The 24,644-nt window shown below is 44.6% G+C and overlaps 1 protein-coding gene, 1 long non-coding RNA gene and 2 other non-coding genes across 5 annotated transcripts in view; 1 reads left to right on the top strand and 3 right to left on the bottom strand.

Annotated features, from left to right (window-relative positions):
- TEX2 (testis expressed 2) overlaps positions 1-8,320 on the top strand; it is a 107,010-nt gene extending 98,690 nt beyond the window's left edge. Inside the window, exons 9-12 of one of the 2 annotated variants that reach the window (XM_029211958.1) lie at positions 528-653; positions 2,291-2,500; positions 4,836-4,956; positions 6,639-8,320. In XM_029211958.1, the coding sequence (XP_029067791.1) occupies positions 528-653; positions 2,291-2,500; positions 4,836-4,956; positions 6,639-6,761 (580 nt within the window). In that variant the 3' untranslated portion in view covers positions 6,762-8,320. The remainder of the gene's footprint in view (positions 1-527; positions 654-2,290; positions 2,501-4,835; positions 4,957-6,638) is intronic. The other variant, XM_029211957.1, reaches the window with a different exon arrangement.
- Positions 8,321-9,306: 986 nt separating this feature from the next.
- LOC114889836 lies at positions 9,307-9,443 on the bottom strand. The gene has a single exon (XR_003792138.1). It is a non-coding gene; the product is annotated as a small nucleolar RNA SNORA76 (small nucleolar RNA).
- Positions 9,444-9,472: 29 nt separating this feature from the next.
- On the bottom strand, positions 9,473-9,856 carry LOC114889680. Its single transcript, XR_003792073.1, has 2 exons — positions 9,796-9,856; positions 9,473-9,562 (listed from the first exon to the last, which is right to left on the bottom strand). It is a non-coding gene; the product is annotated as an uncharacterized LOC114889680 (long non-coding RNA).
- On the bottom strand, positions 9,640-9,709 carry LOC114889819. Its single transcript, XR_003792121.1, has one exon. It is a non-coding gene; the product is annotated as a small nucleolar RNA SNORD104 (small nucleolar RNA).
- Positions 9,857-24,644: the final 14,788 nt, after the last annotated feature.

The raw sequence follows: 24,644 nt of genomic DNA, 5'->3' as shown, positions 1-24,644 counted from the left end.
TTCTGTGACCTTCAGGAGCTGGGGCAGGTGTGGGCTAGGATACGTAATTTCACTAGGAAGGAGTCTTGAGCCAAAACTAACAGGAGGAAACTAAGCCAAAAAGCATAGTTGTTGAACTCAGCCAGAGTCAGGGGACTTGCCTGAACATCCCATCTCATCTGTGAGGTGGTCATGGCGCCAACATGAGCTGTCCCCTCCCCCGTGCAACCATCGTTCTTTCCACTCACCCTCCCATTGGCTACGCTGCACTGTTGACGAGATCACTGCATTTTGTGTGGACTGCATCACACTCCCATCACCTGTCTTTCTGACGCATGCGCAGAATCCAGCCCTTCAGGCCCAAGTCCTCTGCGGTCCTGCCAGGGACTTGGCACTGAAGGGTCTCCCGGGGGACCAGGCCAATCCGAGGACTCTTGGATTGGGCCTCTTCTGTCTGGGCTGGGTGGGGGAGAGTGATGACGCTGTAGCAGTGGTGGCGGTGGAGCCTGGCGCTGGGCCAGCTGCCGTGGTGACTCTGCCCTGATCAGTTGCAGGCCCAGGGCCTTCTGTCTGGCCGACAGCGACGAGGAGTCCTCCAGTGCTGGCTCCTCTGACGAAGACGACGCACCAGAGCCTGGCGCAGGAGACAAACCGCTTCTCCCAGGGGCTGAAGGGTGAGTGGATCCAGCTTCTGGGGTCTTCAGGGGTCAGGGCTGCAAGTTGGGAGTGAGCTTTTATGGTCTTTTCCTCTCTGATATTCCTTCCTCCTTCACTTTGAGTGAATGATTTTTGCATTAATAACTAAAAGCCAGTGGGATAAAATTTCATGCCCCAAAGCAAAAGACCTGAATAGCTTTCCCTAATTAAGAGGGTCCAGAAGAAAATGATTCTCTTGGGCCGTTGGAATAAATAACAGAGAATTGAAGGGCGTGTTTATCACAAGGAGCACAGATTACACAACAGCTCCCCCTGGTGTGGATAGGGAACATTACTTCCCTTCTGACGGGTCACACTTGCTGTTGAGCTTTTAGTTTCTACAATGTTGAAACATTCAGGTGATTTCTTCGGTGAATTTTGAAAACGTGGGTCACTTAGCTGATCTTTTGGATCATGAACTACATTTTGGTGGCTCCCTTTGCCTGTTACTTGGACTGCTGAATGATCAAAGTGCCTAGGCTGCCTCTCTGTAAGGATCTTTTAATTATTTAAAGTGAGTGAAGAAACTAAAATGATAAAGAAACCAGGTGATTCAGAAGTATTTGTAAGAAAATATCAACCTGTTCACTTTTGAAATCCTACAGAAGATGAAAAGGGAATCTAGATGTTTGAGGAATTGGGACTAAAGTTTGTGTGCATTATTTAAACTCTCCCCACCTGACCTTCTTAAGAATAATTGCTTTTGCCTACACATGTACCCATACTATTCCTGACACTCTGGAACTGTGGAGGATTTTAAGAGCAAATATCCTCTCTTCTTAGGGCAGTCTTAGGTAGATATGACGTGATACAGGAAAGCTTGCTTTCCTGGGCTGCTAGCGTATCAGCTGGATGCAGCTTTTTTCTTTAGATGCTCCTGAGCCCTTTGACAAGTCGTTGCTGCTCAGAGTTGCTGTGACACCATCTAAAAGGCAGATGTTTTACTGTGTTTTGTGGCCCTGTTAATGCAGCCTGATTTCTTATTTGCTATGTAGAGATGGTGAGATTTTGCTCAGAGGACACTGGATTTATATTCAGTATTTGAAGGTTATAAAGGAGAGCAGGTGAGATGCCTTCCCTGCTTGCACTGTGAGAACTTGGTCTGACTCGCCATTGTCAAGACTCAGGCTCTATCTGATGTCTGCACCTTGTCTAAAGTTGTAGTTCTCTGGACTTCCCTGGTGGTCCAGGGGTTAGGACCCTGCGCTTCCACTGCAGGGGCACAGGTTCGATCCCTGGTCGGGGAACTAAGATCCTGCATGCCATGCAGCGCAGCCAAAAATAAATAAATTAAATTAAATTTAAAAATAAATAAAGTAGTAGTTCTCACCTGGGGGTTATTTTGTTCCCCCCCCCCAGGGACATTTAGCCATGTCCAAAGACATTTTTTATTGTCATATATGTGGGGGAACGTGCTATTGACATCCAGTAGGCTGAGGCCAGGGATGCTGTTAAACATCTGGCAACATCCACAACAAAGAATCGCCCAGTCCACCGTGTCAGTGGTGCTGCAGTTGAGAAACTCAGGTCTAAAGTCAGGTGAACACAGAGCCACCAAGTTGTTTGTGAAGGAACAAAATCTGTACTAACACCCGTCTGTGTCCCTCATTTAAAGGTATGTTGGAGGTCACCGAACAAGTAAGATTATGAGGTTTGTTGATAAAATTACCAAGTCAAAATATTTCCAAAAAGCAACGGAGACAGAGTTCATTAAAAAGAAGATTGAAGAAGTCTCCAATACACCACTGCTGCTAACTGTAGAAGTACAAGAATGTAGAGGAACCTTGGCGGTCAACATTCCACCTCCCCCGACTGACCGAATATGGTGCGTAGAGGGCCCCTCGGGGTCAGCCAGTGATTCCCCTTCTTGCGTGACCATAAAAATCCCATAAAAATTGCTGATCCTTGAAATTATGGAAAGTACCTTCTCCTGGGAAGAAGCACTTTCAAACGTTTTTCATGGAACCTTAACATTAGTCGTAATGTAACTAATGTAACATGTAACATGGAATGTAACATGGAACCTTAACCTGTCTTCTACTGTGAGTGGTTAATTCACATATAAAGACTCATCTTCACACGGTAGGAAGAGTTAAGGTTATTGGTGAAGTTTTTGGGATGAGCTGTTTCTGTTCTTGGTCTTCTTCCTCTCTCAAGCCAACCCTTTCCACCAGTGAGAACAGCTATCATTTGTAGCCCTCTTATTCTCTGCCTAGCCTGGGGTGTAACTGCTTCACCTGGCCAGTCCTCACAGCATCCGGCGGAGACAGGGCCATCGTTATGCCCACCTTACAGATGGGGATCACACATCCAGCAGAGTCCTGGGCGGTTAGGGAAGACTTCCCCAGGTCAGATTTGGATGTTAAGGAGGCAGGAGCACGTGTGCTTGGTAACTGTGGTAGAAGGTCTACCCAGAGAGTTGTCATTTGACTGAACCAGTGGGTCTTAACTCCACCTGCATATCACAGTCACCTGGGTGACTTGTTAAAGCTATGCCCAGCCCAGCCCCCAGGATTCAGCGGTTGGGGGGACTAAGCTAGGATTGAGAATCACTGAAATAAATTTTTCAAGGGCCCAGCAGAAGAAAATCACTATCTATAAATCTCAATTTTAAATTGACATTCAAATGTGCATAAGGGTATACAGGGATTGCATAAAAGACCTCTTTGTACCGTAAGCTACAGTTGTGTGAAAAAGATAGCTCTGTTCTGTTATAGAGTGAAACCAGCATGCTGGTACACAGCCTTAGTGTTCAGAAGGACTTGTAGGAATGATCACAAAAGGATTTTTTAATTGACTGATCATTTAATGATGATATTGGTGTTTCCCAGTAAAAACTTTAAAATACCATTTTAGATTTTATTTTTAAAAAGTAATGTTTTCACTGGAAGAACATGAAGAAAACAGAAAAAAAAAAGCCTGTAACCTTACCATCCAAAAATAACCAGTTAATAAGTAACTTACTGTACATTTTTCCAAGCCTAATAACAAATTTTTTTTAAATAGTAAGAGTTGATACGTTTCTTCCTCTTCCAAGCTTTGACTTAGGAGTTACAAATGCCACTGCTCAATGGGAGTTAAAATTAGAGACTTCTAGGCTAGTGCCACGCAGTGCATACTCGAGTGCTGAACTGTTTGTTATTAATCCACAAAGATACGTATAGATATTGAGAGTGTTTAGAAACATTTATAGCAATTTGCTATTTTTATTGTACAGGCAGACCTCATCTTACTATGCTTTGCTTTCTTGTACTTGCTGATATTGTGTTTTTTACAAATTGGAGGTTAGTGGCAACCCTGCATTGTCAGATGATGGCTAGCATTTTTTTAGCAGTAAAGTGTTTTTCAATTGAGATACGTACATTGTTTTGCACACCTAATTGACTACAGAATAGTGTAAATATAACTTTTATATGCACTGGGAAACCAGAAATTCACGTGACTCACCTTATTGCAGTAATTAGCTTTATTGTGGTAGTCTGGAACTGAGCCCACGGTATCTCCGAGGTGTGCCTGGATTCTTTAAAACATTGGTCCGTGATGGGTTGAAGTTTTTAGTTTGATAGCACACAGTCTCTTGACTGGATACCTTACCAACAATTCTGAGTGCCAGTCTGCTCCACTGAGAAGCCATAATTATGGTGTGGAGTGTGGAATGAAAAAGCAGGTTATAGAACGTTTCTATTTACGTATGCATATTAGGAGTGTGGGGAAAATTGATCCCACTTCTCTCAGTGGTCCTATCTTGGTTATGAGACTCAGAGAGAGAATGTCTTTTATTTTCTGCTTTATACACTTGTATATTTTGGATTTTGTAACAGACATATCCTACTTTCATAAAAATGGAAACAAAGAAGATCCTTTCCATTTTAGGAAAAACAAAAACAAGAAACAATGCCCAGGTCATGGACTTTTCCAGTGGCATTTCCTGGCTTTCTTAGTTTGTCACAACTGTTCTCAGATCATCACGGCCCTGGGTCCAGGGACACAGGGAGTTCACAATTCTACTTGCTGCACTGAAGTGTTTTTTAGAAGGGATTTTCGGAAGAAGAGAACATTTAAGTAGTGATAAAGCCTTGTGTAAATGAGGAATGTTTGTTCTTGGTACTGTCCACTTCTTTTCTTTGATTCTAAATGTGGTTATTACTCGTCTTTAAAAGGTATGGTTTCCGGAAGCCACCACATATCGAGCTGAAAGCTCGGCCAAAACTTGGAGAGAGAGAAGTGACTTTAGTTCATGTGACAGACTGGATAGAGAAGAAACTGGAGCAAGAGTTTCAGGTACACCTGCAGTGTCATCTAGTGTTTCATGCTGAGGCTCTAAAAGCTCTGGGTAGAACAGAGGTTCTGAACTTCATGTGGGTCAGGATCCTCCTTGGAAAATCTGGTGAAAGCTATGGACCCCAGGAAAGTACACATATGATCAAATAGGCATAAAGTTTCAGGTTCAGTTTCAAAAACTCTGAAACTCATCCACAGAAGCCTATGAAGTAGTCTTTAGAGGAAACTCAAAAGGTAGGGGTCAAAGAGCAAAATGACTGTCTTGTACCAGTAGGCCTGGCGAGCCGTCCATCTCCTGGGGCTATCTTTGGACTTTTCCCCGGGTGGGGCCTGGAACTGGCCAGCTAGTAGCACCCGGGCTGTGGTAGTTCCTGCCCTTGTGTGGTACCCATCTTGCTTGGTTTGTTTTCAACAAACAAATTGTTTGTTTGTTGCAAACAAACATTCCGCGTGTAGCTACCACCTACCCTGGAAGTCCAAAGATGAATCAGGCCTGTCCCTCCCCTGTGGATCTTCTAGGGTAGTCTAGAGATCTTCTGGAGTTGACTAAGCCAGAGCTCATTCTCTAAGCCTGTCTTCTGCATTCTGCCACCAAGGGAAATAGCAGTGTAGCTGAGGCCCTGGAATGAGCTGTTTCTATCAAATTTTTATCAGGTTTTTGAGGCATAGTTGTCTATTAAGGTTTTACGGATTAACAGGCTATTTACTTTATAGTAAATTTCAGCTTTTGAAGAATACCGGTATTATTTTTGCAGTAGTATATTTTGAGTTATTGCCTTTAAAATTATATATTTTTTATTATTTAAAAGCTATAGGTTAAATATAACTAAAAACCAGTCTATGGAAAGCTTAATTTTATCTCCAAAAGGAAAAGTACTTTGAACCTAATTAGGGGAAAGACAATCTCATGCCTTCAGTTCTTTTCCTTTTTCTTATCTCCCTAGATCCTGCATTAGGAATTTGGGTGGGTCATCTCTTTTAGGGGTATTGGGATATTAGGGTCATCTCTTTTAGGGGGCAAACTTTGGTGCATGGTATTTTTGAGGCAAGTTGGGAAGTTGAAGGGTAACTGCTTGCATTCTCCCATGGCCACCTGTTTTTGTTTTTGCTTTGGAAGAAAGCATTGCTGAAGTTGAATACATTGCCAAAATTCACTTACATAAAATAAGTTTATAAACAGATAGGCAAAGCACCATTACTGTCAATCACTCATTATCCTTTGGGTGTTCACTATAGTAGGATTTCTTTCATACGTAGCTTTAACTGGTTCTGGTTTGAAAAAACAAAAAATTAGCTTACATTTTTGTTGCTAGGATTTAAATGGATAAGTTGGCTTATGTGTGTTGGAATATGTGTTCTGGATATAGTAATTTGGAAATACTATGAGCAGCTTATGCTCTTAATTCTCTTAATGTTATTTATCAATTCATGAGTCATTTTATTATATGTACATGAAATCAAAGGCTGCTTCTTCCTCAGAACTTACTGGGTTCTCGTGTTCGTGCACTGGTGTGATACCTCAACGCTTTCTCAGTATCATAGAGGAATTAGTTTGGAATGTGTAGGAAAAGTTGTTTCATATGTATTTTAAAAACTAGTCTAAAGCCTAAAATTATCGGAACACACTAGGGCAACTCTGAGAAAAGAGCATTCTTCCACATGCCTGTTCCTTCTTTCTACAGAAAGTTTTTGTCATGCCAAACATGGACGACGTTTATATCCCTATCATGCACTCAGCCATGGATCCTCGCTCCACTTGCAGCCTCCTGAAAGACCCACTGGTGGAGGCTGCTGATCAATTGTGATGGGTGCAGACCTGGTGTTCCCAGTATTATGAGATGAAGCTCAAGGTGTGGGGTTCTCGGCTGCCATCTGGGCTGTAGCACTGGCCTTTCCTCGTGCCACAGCTTCTGCCCTCTGCCTGCCGGTGCCCATCCCACTGGGAGGTGTCCAGTGAATGGGGTCCAGATTGCCTCCTGCAAAGCTTTGACTCAGCAAAGGAAAACTGGAAGGATCGTCACGGTGGATCCAGAGATTACAGGTGACCCCCACCATGGCTTTTCTAAGTCTACCAGTTTTTGTGGCAGCAGAAGAGCACATTAAGAGCGAAGCTGCACAGCTGGAAGGCTTCCCCTTGCCTCCTCGATGCCTCCAAAGCTTTTTCTCAGGCAGCCAGTGCAGTGGAATGTTTTCTCACTTTTACAGTTTGTGTGGCGCAGCCCTCCACACCAAGAGAACGTCAGTGTGGTTACACACGTGGAGGGTGGGGAGTGGAATTTTGTCAACTATTTCTTTGGTGATAAAAAGATATGCATAGCAACTTACCCTTCTTATCAATTGTGCGTTTTGGAAGCAAGTAGCCATAGAACATACACTCTAACACACTATCAGCTGGGGCGGGAACCGTGGGATTTATGTGACCATTAGGCAAAGCCATGAGATCAGACCATCCCACACCTTTTACCAAGGAGGTACAATCACCTGGTTTCTGACTAATCCCAAATGTTTTCCTGAGACTTGAGCATATGTGGAAATATCAAACAAACCTAATGACTGGACTGGGGTGGGGCCAGAAAGCCAGAGCCACCGTCCTTCCACCTGGCACTTGCTGTGAGCTCTGGGAAGCTTTAAATAGGGATCTTAAATGCTTTGTTAACCTGATTGGTTTGGGATGTTTTGTGGGCAGTTTCCTTTTCTGATGGCCAAAACCGGAGACTGCTCTCTATCATCTCGAGTCAAGATGATGCTGATGTTTGCTCAGCATCAAACACTACAGATCTCAAAATTACCGTGACATTTAACGTTGCCAACTTTATTTTGTGCATTTGTGTCAGAACATTTAGTTTACAGGTTTCGGGGCTCTCTCAAACTGTGTAATTTGCTTTGAGAAGTACACTCAATACAATTTTTTAATTGTTTAAAGCTGCATTCAACATCAAACTTACCTTGGGTTAACTTTTGACAACTTACATCTGTGGACAAAGCTAACAGTGGTTTTTTAAACAGCAACAGCACCTTGCCTGAATGGGACTTTAAAGAAATTAATATATTGAAAAAAACATATTTGAACCCTTATTTGATTACTTTAATTATACCATTAAAACATTTGACTTAAATTACCGGACCATTCCAGTCAGTGTACTGTTCTGATTCCTCATTGTGTAGGCCAGTTTGCCTGTCAGTGCGCATGTCTCGTTCGCTGGTCTTATAATTTTTGTGCAATAATTAAAGGCAAAGGACTAGATGCACTATTGTGTAGAGATTACACATGACTGTACCCTATTGCACTTAATCAAATAGTATGTGGGGATTTACAATCGCTTGCATTGTTTCACAAAATAAATGTCTCATGTCAAATACTAGATAAGCATCTAAGTCATTTCTACTTGATCCTGCTTAGATAATAGGAACAGAATAAACTGTGGTACAGAATAAACCTGGGCCCTCAGCTGCCAGTAGCAGCTTGTTTCTTGGGCCATCACTGGACCCGTCCTGTTGGAGGATCCAAAGTAGACCACACCCTGATACAAGGAAGGCGCTAATTATCCTCAGTTCAAAGTCCTGCTTCTGGGGCTTCCCTGATGGCGCAGTGGTTGAGAGTCCGCCTGCCGATGCAGGGGACACAGGTTTGTGCCCCGGTCCGGGAGGATCCCACATGCCGCGGAGCGGGTAGGCCCGTGAGCCATGGCCGCTGAACCTGCGCTCCGCGACGGGAGAGGCCACAACAGTGAGAGGCCCATGTACCGCAAAAAAAAAAAACAAAACCCTGCTTCTGAGCTAGAATTTACACCAACTGCTTACTAATCCTGCTAACTTGGGGCCCCCTTTTGGGCTAGACATGGCACTTGTGCATACCTGCCCTTCAAGACGTGCTGCCTTGTGCTCAGAAATGATGCACGTTACACCTAAATCCAGGAGGGATCGTTATCACCTAGAATGTGGATTACGAAGGAGTGATTGTGCATTTATTTAGGTGCCTATGTTGTGCCCCGCAATGCACAAAACCGTCATGGTGAGCTGTTCAAGCTATCTGGGGCATAAGCAGTTGACCCTAAACGGCGGTTTTTCTACGTGGTCCGCGAACACACCTCAGCCAGACGAGTTCAGCTCAGGACCAGTAACCAGTTCGTGTCAAGTGCACTACAGCCTTCACTCAAGCGGTTCAAGGCCACAGCCGAATTCTCATCTCCCCTCCCTGCAGACGGCCTCCCCGCCGCGGTTACATGAACCTGCCCGTCTCACTGATTTCCACGGAGACCACTCGGACTCACAGGAAAGGCACAGGAATAAGCAGAGACTGCAGGACCTCCGACGCCTTCCCCAGCCCCCCACCCCAGTAGCCCAGTGCCGCAGTGTAGCTCGCGGTTAAAAGGGCCGCCGCCGCGGGGGCAAGACGGCCCCAGTTATGCGCAAGCGCGTGCTGCTCTGGCGCTGCAGCCTGACCCCCGGCGCCACGCGCAGGCGCGGCGGGGGCTCAAAGGCAGCGCATCGCGACAAACAAAATGGACACCGTCGCTGAAATCAAGCCATTTTATTGAGGGGCTTCGGGGGAGGGTCGAAAAGCTAGGAGGACAGTGAGATCCGACGTCCTTCTCCTAGCCGGGACCTGCAAGAACGAGAGCGGTGGGTGAGGAGGTGGTATACCCGCAAACCCGTTTCCCACCCCCACGCCTCAGCGGCCCGGCTCAGACTCCAGTTCGCATCACCCGCGTCAGCAGTCTAACACGTGCTTTAATTCGCATGTCATCACCGCCAGCCGCCCACCCTCCACCCGGTTCCCAGGCCCCGAAAAAGAGGACAGACCTGCCCCAGCCCAGAACACACCACACCCCGCCTCACCTTCACCGCTTCACAGTCGCTGAAAGGAAACAGAACTAACCGGGCTTCTACTTAAAGAAGCAGACCGGAGGTGGTTGGGCGGGCTTTACCGCCATTAACCAATAGCAAGTCAAACTTCCAGCCACGTGCCTGTAAAGTGGCCTAATGATTGGCCCTGCTCACTGAGTCCTCCAGAGTATAGAGCGGTTACACGCCAGCCGTAAAGATGAGCGTCAAGGAAAGACTAAGAGTCGCGCGGTGTCCTAAATTCTGATTTTTTGCGCGGCGTAGGTCGTCGGCCTGTGAGTAGTGTGCGTTTCTCCATACTACACAAAACGAAACCTTACAAACGGCAGGGCGCAAGTAATGCCTAACCTGTTTAATATTCTGTGCCAGGAGCTAGGCTAGGAGCTGAGGTGACAAACCAGTCTTGTCCCTGAATTTAAAGTAACCTGTTACGGTAGAAAGACCTTGTGTTTGAAAGTAGACTGATGTGCAACCAAATCCTGACTTTGTGATGAATTAGCCCTGTGACCTTGATCACTTAGCTTTTCTGAGCCTCAATTTCTGAAAAATAGGAAAAAAAAGAAGTGTTGTACGAGGCTTAAATAAGTTAATGTCAGTCACCTGGCACATTCTGTGTGGTAAACAAATATGTTTTTAAAGGACTGGTGTGATGTGGAAGACTTATGGATTGCAACACTTTAATAAATGCTAAAATAGAGCTATAAACAGCCTACACTGGAAGCCCAAAAGAGAGAAGATCTAACATTGGGAAAGCTGAAAGTACTTCTAGGTATTGAGCTCATACTGTGAGCCAGGCATATTCACAAGTGGTCAATATGTCCCTGCTCTCTGGGTTTGATTTACTGGAAGAGGGAAAAGAAGACCCACGGGCACAATATCTGGTTATCTTTACTTCCTTTATATGTTTTCCTTGGGAATTCTTTTCCTTTTTTCCTCCTAACTTAATAAGGAAAGTTTATTGTTTTTTGGTAATAATGAAAGCATTTCAGCCTGAGTTTGTAGTTGAATAGGACTCTTATTTTCATTATTTGCTACATAGTCTTTAGTTAAATTTTAAAATTCCTCTTTGATCCAAAACAGTAGTTATTTTGGCAAGTGTTTTGTAACGTCTATGTGATGTTGACTTTAAGAAAAACCAAAACACACAATGTAAGAGCTGTGAGTTGAGTTTATTCAGTGTCTTACTGAGGACTGTAGCCCAGGAGACAGTAGGAGAGCTATGAGAAAGTGTTCCCAAGAGGTAAGGGAGGAGCCAGGCTATATATGAATTTTTTTGCTGGGGAAAAAACATCTAGTCGAACATCAAAGATTACTGCTAATCACAAAGAACAGACATCTCAAGTTAATGATTTTAGTGCTTTTCTACGTATGGGAAGATGCAAGAATCTAGGAGATGTGGAAAATTTTCCTTAGATATGTATCTTAACTATCTAGGGGCAGTATCCAAAGCACAGAATGCTTCCTGTTTTTCTCCATCCTGAAATCCCCATAGGCCCACTCTCAGTGGGTGACTTTAGTGACTAATGGCTTGATTTCCTTGTAGAACTGGAGTGGCAGACAACATTTTTTTTCTTTACGATTTTTAAAAAAATATTTATTTATTTATTTGGCTGCACCGGGTCTCAGTTGCAGCACGTGGGATCTTTCAGTTGTAGCGTGCAGGCTCTTTTAGCTGTGGCACGTGGGATCTAGTTCCCTGGCCAGGGATTGAACCCGGGCCCCCTGCATTGGGAGCACAGAGTCTTAACCACTGGACCACCAGTGAAGTACCTACAATGATTATTTCTATTGCTGTTGAAACATTTTCTTAAAATATTTATTTATTTATTTGGCTGCGTTGGGTCTTAGTTGCGGCATGCCAGATCTTCGTTGCAGCACGAGGGCTTCTCTCTAGTCGTGGCGCACCCGGGCTCAGTTGCCCCACGGCATGTGGGATCTTACTTCCCCGACCAGGGATCGATCCCGTCACCCCTGCATTGGAAGGTGGATTCTTAACCACTGGACCACCAGGGAAGTCCCAAACATTTGTTTTTAAGTCAACATTTATTACACTGTCATACGGTTTCTACATTGGGAAATGAATTAAAGTGTTCTTTGTAGCCTAGAATATGATCTCCTTTTATAAATGTTCCACAGATTCTTGAAGTAGAGATGTTTTCACTATCATGTACAGATAATGACATGAAATATTGATTAATTTGGGGCTTCCCTGGTGGCGCAGTGGTTAAGAATCTGCCTGCCAATGCAGGGGACACGGGTTCGAGCCCTAGTCCAGGAAGTTCCCACATGCCGCAGAGCAACTAAGCCCGTGGGCCACAACTACTGAGCCTGCGCTCTAGAATCCGTGAGCCACAGCTACTGAGCCCACGTGCCACAACTAATGAAGCCTGCGCGCCTAGAGCCTGTGCTCCGCAACAAGAGAAGCCACCGCAATGAGAGGCCTGCGCACCGCAAGGAGGAGTAGCCCCCGCTTGCCGCAACTAGAAAAAAGAAAGCCCACGCACAGCAACAAAGACCCAATGCAGCCAAAAATTAATTAATTAATTAATTTTAAAAAATTATTAATTCAATCTTAGCTGTAATTATGTTGTCCAAATCTCTCTCTGTATTTTATACTTGATTGGGAGTGTATGTATTCTCATTGATTAATAGTGAAGTGTTAAGATCATGCTTCAAATACCAAATGCAGGCAAGGATGCAAAGCAGCAAGAACTTTTCTTCATTACTGTGTGGGAATGCAAAATAGTACAACCATTTTCATAATCCCCTAAAACTGCAATCACTCAAAAGCACTTCAGTGGGTAAGTGGTAAGCAACTGAGGTACATCCTTACAACTAAATGTTACTTGGCCATAAAATATTGCCAAAAATAGAATGAACTATCAACACATGTCACACATGGAAGAATCTCAGAGGTGTTATGCAGTGGGAAAGGAGCCAGACTCAAAAGATGCTATAATTCCATTTATATGACATTATAGAAAAGACAAAACGATAAGGATGGAGAACAGATCAAAGAACTCCCAAGAGATTGGGGATGTGTGGAGCATTTGGCTACAAAGGCAGCACAAAGGCATTTTTGAGGGTGATAGATTTTTTTCTGTATCTTGATTGTGTTGGTGGTTACAGGACTTTATGCATTTGTCAAAACTCAGAACTGTTCACCCAAAAGATTTAATTTTATTGTATAAAAATTTTAAACAAAAAATTAAAAAATATGCTTCCATCATTTTCCATGATTATTTCTATTGTTATTTGTTTGTACATTTTGAGGCTATGCTATTTATTCTCATTATGGTTTGTGGCTGATAATATTTCCATTGTGGATTACACATATCTGTATAAAATAACTAGGTTATTTATGTCTTTTGCCTTGAGTTCTAATTTATCTCACATTAGCATTATTACTTGTCTTTTTTTGGTTTGTTTTTCTAATATGTTTGCCCATCCGTTTATTTCTAACCTTTCCATGTTATTTTATTCTTACTGTGTCCTTTGTATGAGGCATATGGTTGGATGATAGTGTTTATCCCAATGTGACAATATTTGCCTTTAAAAAACTTATTTAAAGATACATGCACCCCATTGTTCATAGCAGCACAATTTACAATAGCCAAGACATGGAAACAACCCAAGTGCCCATCAACAGACAAATGGTTTAGGAAGCTGTGGTGTATATATATATATATACATACATACACACAGTGGAATATTACTCAGCCATAAAAAGGAATGAAATATTGCCATTTGTGGCAGTGTGGATGGACCTAAAGAATATTATGCTTAGTGAAATAAGTCAGAGAAAGACAAAGACTATATGATATCACTTATATGTGGACTCTAAAAAATAATACAAATGAATGTATATACAGAAACAGACTCAAAGACACAGAAGATAAATTTATGGTTATCAAAGGGGAGAGAGACAAATTAGGAGTATGGAATTAACAGATACAAACTTAGTATACATAAAATAGAAAAGCAACAAGAATTTACTGCCTAGGGACTTCCCTGGTGGCGCAGTGGTTAAGAATCCGCCTGCCAATGCAGGGGACATGGGTTTGATCCCTGATCCAGGAAGATCCCACACGGTGTGGAGCAACCAAGCCCCTGCGCCACAGCTACTGAGCCCGCGTGCTGCAACTACTGAAGCCCGTGCACCTAGAACCTGTGCTTGGGGACAAGAGAAGCCACCACAATGAGAAGCCCGCAAACCACAACAGAGTAGCCCCTGCTCGCCACAGGTAGAGAAGAGCCTGTGTGCAGCAATGAAGACCCAACACAGCCAAAAAATAAATAAATAAAAATAAATAAATGAGGGAAGGGGAGAGGCAGCATGTGGAAAGGAGGGCCTCCGGAGTGTGGAGTTCCGGAGTTTGGAGTGGCTGAGAATCTGCCTGCCAATGCAGGGGACATGAGTTCAAGCCCTGGTCCGGGAAGATCCCACATGCCGCGGAGCAACTAAACCTGTACGCCACAGCTACTGAGCCTGCATGCCACAACTACTGAAGCCTGCGCACCTACAGCCCGTGCTCTGCAACAAGAGAAGCCAGCACACTACAATGAAGAGCAGCCCCTGCTCGCCTCAACTAAAGCAAGCCCAGGTGCAGCAACACATCCAAAAATTAATTAATTTAATTAATTTTTTAAAAGCCCATTTTTGAAACAGTGGTTTGAGATGCCACTTTTATCATGTACTAGGGTTCCACATTATTCGGGCTCTACTTTTTTTTTTTCCAGTATGCGGGCCTCTCACTGTCGCAGGCTCTCCCGTTGCGGAGCACAGGCTCCGGACGCGCAGGCTCAGCGGCCATGGCTCACGGGCCCAGACGCTCCGCGGCATGTGGGATCCTCGCGGACCGGGTCACGAACCTGCGTCCCCTGCATCGGCAGGCGGACTCAACCACTGCGCCGCCAGGGAAGCCCCGGGCTCTACTTTTAATTTTATTCTATTTCACAGTCCTCTCTATTGTTACAGTACCACACATTGTGTCAATTTACATTAACACGTGATTTTATGCCTCCTATATGAAAGATTTTACCTTTTTTCACTGACCTCTGAAAATGTCTTTACTGAGTTTACTGCTATAAAATTATATCCAAAATTTAAAAAAATGAATACATGAATGTAAAGAAGGGTGCTTAAAAAAAAAAAAGAATTTACTGCCTATCACAAGGAATTATACCTAGTATCTTGTAATAACCCATAATGGAATATAATCTGCAAAAAATATCCCAAATCATTATGCTGTATACTGAAGCCAACAAAACATCATCAATCAACTATACTTCAATTTTTAAAAATTCATTTAAATTTTGATTTTGAAGTATCTCTGAATACAGAGAGTACATAAAAGTATATGTGTGATTTGGAGATATTAATAAATTGAACATTCAGTTACCACTTAGTTTAAGAGAAATGACATCATCAGTAACTTTGAAGCTCACTTTCGGCCCCTTCTGACTACTTCTCCCTCTCAGAGAAAACCACTGTCCTGAATTTTGAGTTTGTCTGGTTTTTGGTTTTTTTTAGACTTTTGCTTCATATATATATATATATATATATATATATATATATATATATACATTTATTTTTATTTATTTTTTTTTCAGTACGTGGGCCTCTCACTGTCGTGGCCTCTTCCGTTGTGGAGCACAGGCTTCGGACGCGCAGGCTCAGCGACCATGGCTCACGGGCCCAGCCGCTCCGCAGCATGTGGGATCTTCCCGGACCGGGGCACGAACCCGTGTCCCCTGCATCGGCAGGCGGACTCTCAACCACTGTGCCAGCAGGGAAGCCCCGCTTCATATATTTGTTTATTATTTAGTTTTGCCTGACTTTGAGCTTTATAGAAATAGAATATACTGTATATATTCTTCTGTGACTTGCTCTTTTTATTGCTTAATATTGGTGACCTTCATGTTGTATGTAATGCAACCAGGAATTGTAGGAAGGCAACCCGTTTCACTACTGTGTAGCATCCCAGTACACAATTACACTGCAGTTTATACATCTCTCCTCTTTGGGTTAGATGTTTAAAATATCTTCCAGTTTTTAGTATGACAAACAAAGCTGCTCTGAATATTCTCGTGTGTGTGCAAAAGATCCTTTGGGGTATGCACACAGAAGCACAACTGCTAGGTAAGCATGTTTCCGACTTTCCAGATAATAGCAACTTATTTTCCAAAGTGGAGGCTCTAATCTGCACTACCACATTGGCCTCCACCCTCACCAGCTCTTGATATTGTCACACTTTTTATACGTTTGCCAATATGGTGAGTGTAAAATGATGTCTTTAGTGTAGGTCATGGGCCAGGTGTAGTCATGTATATTGTTGATTTAGTCCTCTTAGAAATGTTGAGCTAGCACTTTAATCAGGGATTATTGGTTGTAAGTGATGGAAACCCAACTCAAACTAGCTGGGATAAATAGGGGAAGAAGAGCTGTGCAGGCTGATGTCAAGCCAACTAGAATCAGAACTTAAGCTTGTCCAGGGCTCCTTGACTGCATCTGTGCTTCTCTTTACTTGTCAACTTTTTTCTTTTGTGTTGGCTTTCTTTACACGATGGAGGCAGCTCCTGGGCCTCACACCTCCCGGCCTTGCCGGTAAAAAGGAAACGAGTCTCTTTTCGTGCCTCTAGTTGGGGCCAGATTGGATACAAGCCTACCCATGGGTTAAGTAAAGTTGGTCAGACGGGCAGCTGTTTTGGTTAACTACTACTGCACAACAAACCACTACATAACTTAGTGGTTTAAGACAACAGCCATTTTTATTATCTCTCACAGATCTGTGAGTTAACTAGCCTTGTTAACTGAAAACAGGGTTTGCCTCTTGGTAGGTGTCAAGCCGAAAGACACAACCAAGCCAAAGACTGGGAGAAGGAAGGATTTATTACTTGCAGCAAGTAAGGAGAACGCCGGAGAAATTTCGCAAAGCAGTGTCTCCCCAAGCAGCAAAACTGGGGAAATTTTAAGCTAAGGGTATATGCATATTCATGAAGAGGCTGGGGCAGTGTGTGCATATTCATGAAGGGCCTTGAGTAGAGGAGAATTCAGCACAGAATTGGGGCAAAGTTAAACAGAGTTCAAGCTTTAGTTGACTGAAGGCACGAAGGTCAGAAAAAGTTAATATCATTCCTTAGGTTCAGACCAGTCTGGGGTCTTAGCATCCTCCACCTGGGTGGGGGCCTAAATTCCTGTAGAACAACTCAAAAGACCGTACCAGATTGTTATGTATATCCATTGAGGAGGAACTAGGACTCTGTTTTATCACTGAACTATTTTTTCTTGACTGCGTTTCCTTTGCTCCTGCATTCCCTCACTTGCCTCAAGATCTTTAATTACTGAGACCTGTTCAAGGGCAAGCATTGTGGCCAGGCTTAGAAGATCACAAAATAGCTTAGACCAGTAATGGCTTCTCTTATGTCAAGAAAGCCATGCCTGGTTCTCTTTCTCTGGAGACCCCCTCCCCTCTCTGCTTACCGTCTCAGCCGAGAGGGACTTCTGTTCCATGTGGTCACCCTGGGGCCTGATTGGGCTGAAACATCCAAAATGGCTCACCTAGATGGCTGGCAGCTGGGAGCTGTTGATTAAAGCAACTCCATTCTCCTCCATGTGGCCTGAGTGTGGCTTGGGCGTCTCCCAAGATGGCAGCTAGATTCCAAGAGGAAGGAAATGGAAGTTGCCTTCCCTTTTAAACTTGGGCTGGGAGGTCTCAGAATGTCACTTACGGTCAAAACCAGTCACGGAGACAGTCCAGATTCAAAGGGAAGGGAAATAGCTCTTACTTTTGATGGGAAGAGCAGCATGGCTTATAAGGAGGGAAAGTATTGTTTGGGGCCATCTTTGGAAACTTAGCTACCACAGTAGAGTAGAATGATTGGCCTCACCAGGGTAGGTGCCCACTAGGGCAGAGCCAGTACCACCTAGCATATCTGCCCTTTTTCCAAGGCGGGCCCTAATTCCTGTTCACTTGCTCCCTCCATGGTGAGAACAGCTGAAACTGAGCAGGACCTGGGAATTAGGGAAGTGAAGGAATGCAGAAACAAAGGAAAATCAGTTAAACAGGAAAAGTAATGACAACAGTTCAGCAATAAAACAGAGTCCTAGTTCCTCCTCAGGGGAGGTATGTAATGATCTGACACACATATCTTTGAGTTCTGCAGGAAATTAGACCGCCCACCCAAGTGGAGGATGGTGACTATAAGCTGAGCAAAAGCAGGTAGACCCCAAACTGTTTGAAATCAGAAGGTTGATGATTAAGATTCCTGAAACAGCACCCTATTACCTCACCACCAACCAATCAGAAGAAAGTCATGCACCCTGAAGCCCTCACCCCAAGTGTTGCCTTAAAAACCCATCCCTGAAAGCCAATAACAGGGAGTTTTGAGCATGAGCCACTCCCATACTCCTTGTTTGGCGAGCTGCAAATAAACACTATGCTTTCCTTCATCACAACCTGGTGTCAGTGAATTGGCTTTGCTTTGAGGCAGGCAAGTGGACCCAAGTTCAGTTTGGTAATACGGTCCCTTGAACATGGTAAACACTTGATAACTGTTGTTGAATTCCTTCTTCTGAATCTTCTTGTTTGTTTAACTGCACCAGTCAAATATTTTCCATCCTGCTTTGGCAAGGTCTCTTGTGTCAGCCCTGGTCCCCCCTTCCTTTTCTTGCTCTAGATTAAGGCCCAAATAACCCTTGTTAACCGGCTCCTGATGTCTCTCAAATGCCTATCTTTTGCCCGAACTCTCCCCCCGAAGCGTACCTTCAGTCCCATCTCACTCTGCTGGCTTGCTAAGAAAGCCCAGCCTGACACTAACACCCCCACCCACCGGCCCATCCTGCCTGCCCTGCCTCATCTCCCACTGCTCCTCTGGGTAGAAGTCGAGCACGAGCTCACTTGTTTTTAGTGTATGTGCTGTCGAAGCAAGCACACGAGCTCACTAATGAGGCAGCTGGGGCTTCCATGAAGCCACACAGTCCTTTCCCTTCTCCAGGCTTTTGTTCGGGTCCTCCTGTCCCCCTAGACTGTTCCTTTCCCCTATCAAATCTGACAAAAGGCCTAGCCCAGATACCACTTCTTCCATGAAGCCCTCCCTGCTCTGTCCATCCCACCACCTTCTTCCACCAGACCCATCTCTCTCTTGAACACCATAGTTCTGTTTCTGAGTTTATTCTCACCTTCTTGCACTTTTCACAGTTGGCCTTGTACGTTGTGCAAGTCCTATCACCTTTACCAACTTGCAAACTGTGATATTCCTTCATGGTACCAATCCTTTGAACTTAGAAGCCCTTGATGGTATTTGTTAAAAGAGTGAATGAATAAATGAATGAATGAGTGGTAACCGTCCGAGGACAAAGATGAGGTCATCTGCAAAATGAAGGTGACAAAATTATAGCTAAAGTTTCTTTCTACTCTAAAATTTGGTTATGGACTTCCCTGGTGACGCAGTGGTTAAGAATCTGCCTGCCAATGCAGGGGACACAGGTTCGATCCCTGGGAAGATCCCACATGCCATGAAGCAACTAAGCCCGTGCACTACAACTACTGAGCCTGCAAGCCGCAACTACTGAAGCCCGCACGCCTAGAGCCTGTGCTCCACAACAAGAGAAGCCACCGCAATGAGAAGCCCACGCACCACAACGAAGAGTAGCCCCTGCTCACCGCAACTAGAGAAAGCCGGCGCTCATCAATGAAGACCCAACACAGCCAAAAAATAAATAAATAAAATTTTTTTAAAACGAAAAAATATTTTTTAAAAAATTAAAAAAAATAAAATTTGGTTATGTCTGTGAATGAGCTCTTGTAGAAAGGAGAGAGAGAGAACAGGTAAGGTATATATCTTGAACCTTAAGAAACACAGTCTGCAAGGGGGAAAAAGAGCAGAGAGACAGGAGGAAAGCCAGAAAATGGTACTATCCAAGGAGGAAAAGTTCAAGAAAAAAGAACTGTTAACATACCTGAGGGAATTCCCTGGCAGTCCAGTGGTTAGGACTCTGCACTCTCACTGCCGAGGCCTTGGGTTCAATTCCTGGTCCGGGAACTAAGATCCCACAAGTCAGACGGCACGGCCAAAACAACCCAAAAACCAACCAAACAAAAACATACGTGAACTGAAGAGAGGCCCAGGGTAAAAAAGATAAAGCAAGACCACTGGGATTTTGCAGGAGGAAGAACATGAGCTGCTTGAGAGAAGTTTCCAGAGAGTTCTGTTGAAATAAGCTGGATCCCAGGGGATTAGGAGGGACTGACCAGTGAGGAAGAAGAGGCACTCTGAGAGGATGGCCGTTTCCACGTTGGCACTGAGCTGGCCCTTTGAGAATATTAATATACGATACACTGGTACCACTATGGACACTTCACCATGGTGGCATATAGACTCAGCACAAATGGGTGTAAAATACAACAGCTCAGAGGCAAGTGAACAAATAATCAGGATTAGACTGAGCTCCCTCCCAGGGCAGAAACCCCAGGGGAAAGCTCACTCTTCTCTCCCAGGTGGCTGGTCGGTGCCTTTTGTGAGTTGTGCTTTTGCACAATCAACCCCCAGGTGAGATCAGGAGACTTACATGTTATTTGAGGCAATGCCCCTTATCACCAAATATTTGTACAAACTTCTGTTTGTTAATAGTATTCCAGGGACAAGGCAGTCTGGGCTCCTGCCTAACCACATTTACGGGCCACAGAATGGTACCTTGTCACTACGCTGGGGGAGGGGCAAGGATAACAACCAGCGATGGTGGAACAGGCTGCAGCATCTGTGGTTGCCTCAGTGAACTCCGAGGTTATGTAGACAGCTGAGTTCTTTTTTTTTTTTTTTTTTTTTTGACAGCTGAGTTCTAATCCAGGTTGTGCTGGGAATTCCCTGGTGGTCCAGTGGTTAGGACTCAGCACTTTCACTGCCGTGGACCCAGGTTCAATCCCTGCTCGGGGAACTAAGATCCCATGTGATGTGCGGTACAGCCAAAAAAAAAAAAAAAAATCCGTGTTGTGCTGCTTACTAGCTATGTGTTACCCACCTGGCTGTTAATCTTTTAAGATTCCAATGTATCATCTGTAAAATGGGGCTAAGAACACTACCTCATAGAACTGCTGTGCAGATAGCATGAGCTGGTCCTATAAAACGTGTTTGCACACTTCCAGACAATAACCCACAGCCAACCAATGTTAACTGTGATAAGAATCATCTTTGCAGTAGCAAAAAAGTGTACAGTAGATTGGATTCTGTGGTAAAGAGAAGTTCTCCGGAGTGAGTGGCACAATCTCTTCAAATCCAGTCATCCTGGAACAGGAAGAACCAAGGTTCTATTTACCTAAGAACCAAACTGCTCACAGTGACAGTGACTTTTAAAGAATTTCCCTTAAAAAATTAGGACATGAAGGAGATAAACATTTAGCTTGCTACCAGAAACTCTTGCTTCATCGTTTTATTTATCCCTTAACTACCCCTCAACATGTGCTGTAAGTTCAAGTCTGTTTGGGAGCAGCGGCAGCGTGGAGATAACTCAAAATAGTCAAAGTGGATTTAGCCTGGTAAAGACACTGTTCCTTTGAGATGGTACTGAAGCTTTCAACCATGACCTCCCTTTCTGGTTTTACCAGCTTTTCCTTTCAAGTCTCCTTCAAAGGAAACTACTCTCTCGCTAAATAGCTATCTGCAAACCAACTTCATAATCATTTTTAAGTGAAATTTTGAAGGGTTTCAAACAGAATTGAGACAGGCACCAACATTTGAAGGCTGGATCATAACTTCCACTAGAGGGCGACATTTGCTAAAATAAAGAAAAGGGATTAAGGGCCACAGGGATTAACACTGGACATTATGAGTGAGCCGGATTCCAGGACCTTGGCTGCCCCTATCACCTGCGGGAACTGGAAAACACACAGTCTCCACCCCCAGGAGATTCAGAATCAGTAGGGGGAAGAGGGCAGAAAAAGGTGTTGGGAATCTATTTTAAAAAAAAAAACTCTTCAAGTTTGGGAGCCACTGATTTAGAGAGAAGTGAAAATAAGATTTTAGCTCACTTTCTCCCACCACTCCCTCCCCTCTACTGACATAGTCAGGTCCTGCCTGGTCCAGTCTTTGCTGAACATATATTTTAACCTTGGTGGAAAAAGAGGGCTTATCTTTACACTAAAACCATGACCTTTGCCTTGTTTAGTGGATGTTATTTAAAACAACTTCCAGAAAGGTCATTTTCAGGCCTTTTCTATGGGCAGGTCCACTTCAAAGGCACCTGGCAAAAATATTTCCATTTCTGTCTGTATTTATCAGCAATGCCAGCTTTTGCTTTATCAAAAGCAAAAAGCTGTCTAAAACAATACTTGACTATGGAACAAGATTGTGGGCAATGCTGCCGTAAATAAAACCAGAACTTATCAGTGTGAGTTGCCAATCAAATGGAGACAGGCACAAGACATGTGCCTGTCTGATTAAGCATAAGAGTAACCTAACTGGTGCATAAGAAATTCTGAGAACCTGTAACAGTGCAGTTATGGCCTGGAGATTTGGTCCAGATGAGTACAAGATAAATATACCTACCTGGTCCAGTCTCCTTGGAACGGATTTTTTTTTCTTTATTGGATCTTTAAAATTGATTTATGAGTCAGATTGAGGTAAACATTCCCCTTTGTGTTTTATCTGCCGTGCTTACAGGGTCACAGTGACATTTTGAATTGTAAAAGGGCTGCCAGAGTTCCAGCACAGAAAGTTCCCCTCCTAGAGTCACTCTGTCGGAGAAAAAGCACCAGAGAAGGCATGTGAAAGCATTTTCTGATCAGGCTTCTCTTTTAATTCAACCCTGTGGTCTTACAGATCCTGTTGTCAGCTTGCATGCCGGACAGATAATCATTAAAGAGCTCCTCCCACTTTCTGTGGGCGCCTCCCTGGACACCTGGCCACACTGGTCAGGAGTGATGGAGCTTGTGTTTCTGCACATCCCTCGCCAATCTCAAACCTCTCCGTTTGCATTTATACATGCAGATAACACTTTTCAAAATGTGTCTACTGCTTTCACAGTTGCCAAGATTTGTCCTACTCTTAAACTGGTGTGTTGGATTCTCCAGCAAGGGTTTAGTCCCTTGACTGTGATTCAGGCATATGAGGTTGGGAATGGGGAACTTTGTTGATGGGATTTGGTTTACCATGAGCATTTCTGTCTGCTCTAGTGGGATAGGATTGACTCACATGCACCCAGGTCAGACATCTGGTCAGTCTCCCACTACTTTTTTTTTAAAATTATATTATTTTTTATTGAAGAATAGTTGATTTTACAATGTTGTGTTAGTTTCAGGTGTACAGAAAGTGATTCATATATATATATATATATATATATATATATTCTTTTTCAGATTCTTTTCCCTTATAGGTGATTACAAGATATTGAATACAGTCCCTACTTCTTTATTTCTCTAGCATTGCTTACTCCTTTCCCCCAAACCCTGAAAAATCTTAGGCTGTCATACGAGCAAGTCAAGAAAAATTAGAGGACTTCCCTGGTGGTGCAGTTGTTAAGAATCTGCCTGTCAATGCAGGGCACCGGGTTGGAGCCCTGGGCCAGGAAGATCCTACATGCCGCGGAGCAACTAAGCCCGTGGGCCACAACCACTGAGCCTGTGCTTTAGAGCCTGCAAGCCACAACTACTGAAGCCCATGTGCCTAGAGTCCGTGCTCCCGCAGCAAGAGAAGCCACTGCAATGAGAAGCCCGCGCACTGCAACGAAGGGTAGCCCCTGCTCGCCACAACTAGAGAAAGCATGCAGGCAGCGACAAAGACCCAAGGCAGCCAAAAATAAAATTAATTAATTTAAAAAAAATTAGAGAAGCTGCCATCCTTTTTTTCCTTTTCTCCTAGAATATGGAAATGTTGTGCTCTGAACCTTAGTTTATTCTGTCTTGTTACAAATGTCCTCTGGAGAGAGGCTTCCATCAAAGTGGAGGGCAGCATGAGACAGTGACCAAACAGCTCCGGGGCTCTTTACATCGGGTTAATAGCCCACAACCTTCAAAAGGACCTTGTATGAGTCCTCAACAAACCCACTCCCTCCAGTGAGTTGGGACACATGTCAAGCTTCACGAGGTCACATCTACAAATGCCACATAAACACACATGACACCAGCAGCTGAAATGGTTTCCTTCTTTGCTTGTAATTTTTGGCGAATGATTTGGCCGTGGTTATTCCAAAGGGAACTGTTGGCTGTGGACATGATTTGAGGGGAATTCCTGAGGACAAAGAAAGGGACGTTTGGACTAACTGAGGCGCAGCTGGAGGACCCCAGGGCTGCGAACTCGGCAATAGCCGCGCGCAGGGCAGAAGCGCCGGGTTGCAGGAATCCCCTGCCAGCTGCTGACCCTCACTCCGGAGGTCGCTGACGATCCCACCACGGCGGGAAGACGGAGCGGGGACTCTGGACACTCGGCACCGGCTGTCTCCTGGCCTTTCCTGATCAAGTCTGACGCAGCGGATCTCTCAGCGGGATCACTGGGACCGCCTGGGGCAGGGAATGCGCCCGTGTGGCGGGGTTGCCGGTCTCCCCTTGCCCTCAGGCAAGCTCTTTGCCTCGATCACTCAGCGTCCCTAGATGCCCGACGCAGAAGCCTGGTACTCTTCTCCTGCCGCCGTGGCCGGGGCACTTAAGGCCAGCCGGAGGCCCAAGCTGCCTTTGGCACCGCCTATAACCCCGCCCCTCCAGCGCAGCCCCGCCCAGGCCAACCCCAGCCCGCCCCCAAGCCTGGGCCCCGCCCAATCCCAGACCCGCCCCTAGGCCGGCCCCGCCTCCTGCCCCGCCCCGACCGGAAGAAGCTCCGGCGCCCGGCACTTATAGGGCCGGGAATGGGGGTGC

This window comes from Monodon monoceros, unplaced genomic scaffold (assembly GCF_005190385.1).
Source record: "Monodon monoceros isolate NGI ecotype Baffin Bay Population unplaced genomic scaffold, NGI_Narwhal_1 Super_Scaffold_9, whole genome shotgun sequence".
In the NCBI taxonomy this organism is placed as follows: domain Eukaryota; kingdom Metazoa; phylum Chordata; class Mammalia; order Artiodactyla; family Monodontidae; genus Monodon; species Monodon monoceros.
This window is presented reverse-complemented; position numbering and strand designations above follow the sequence as displayed.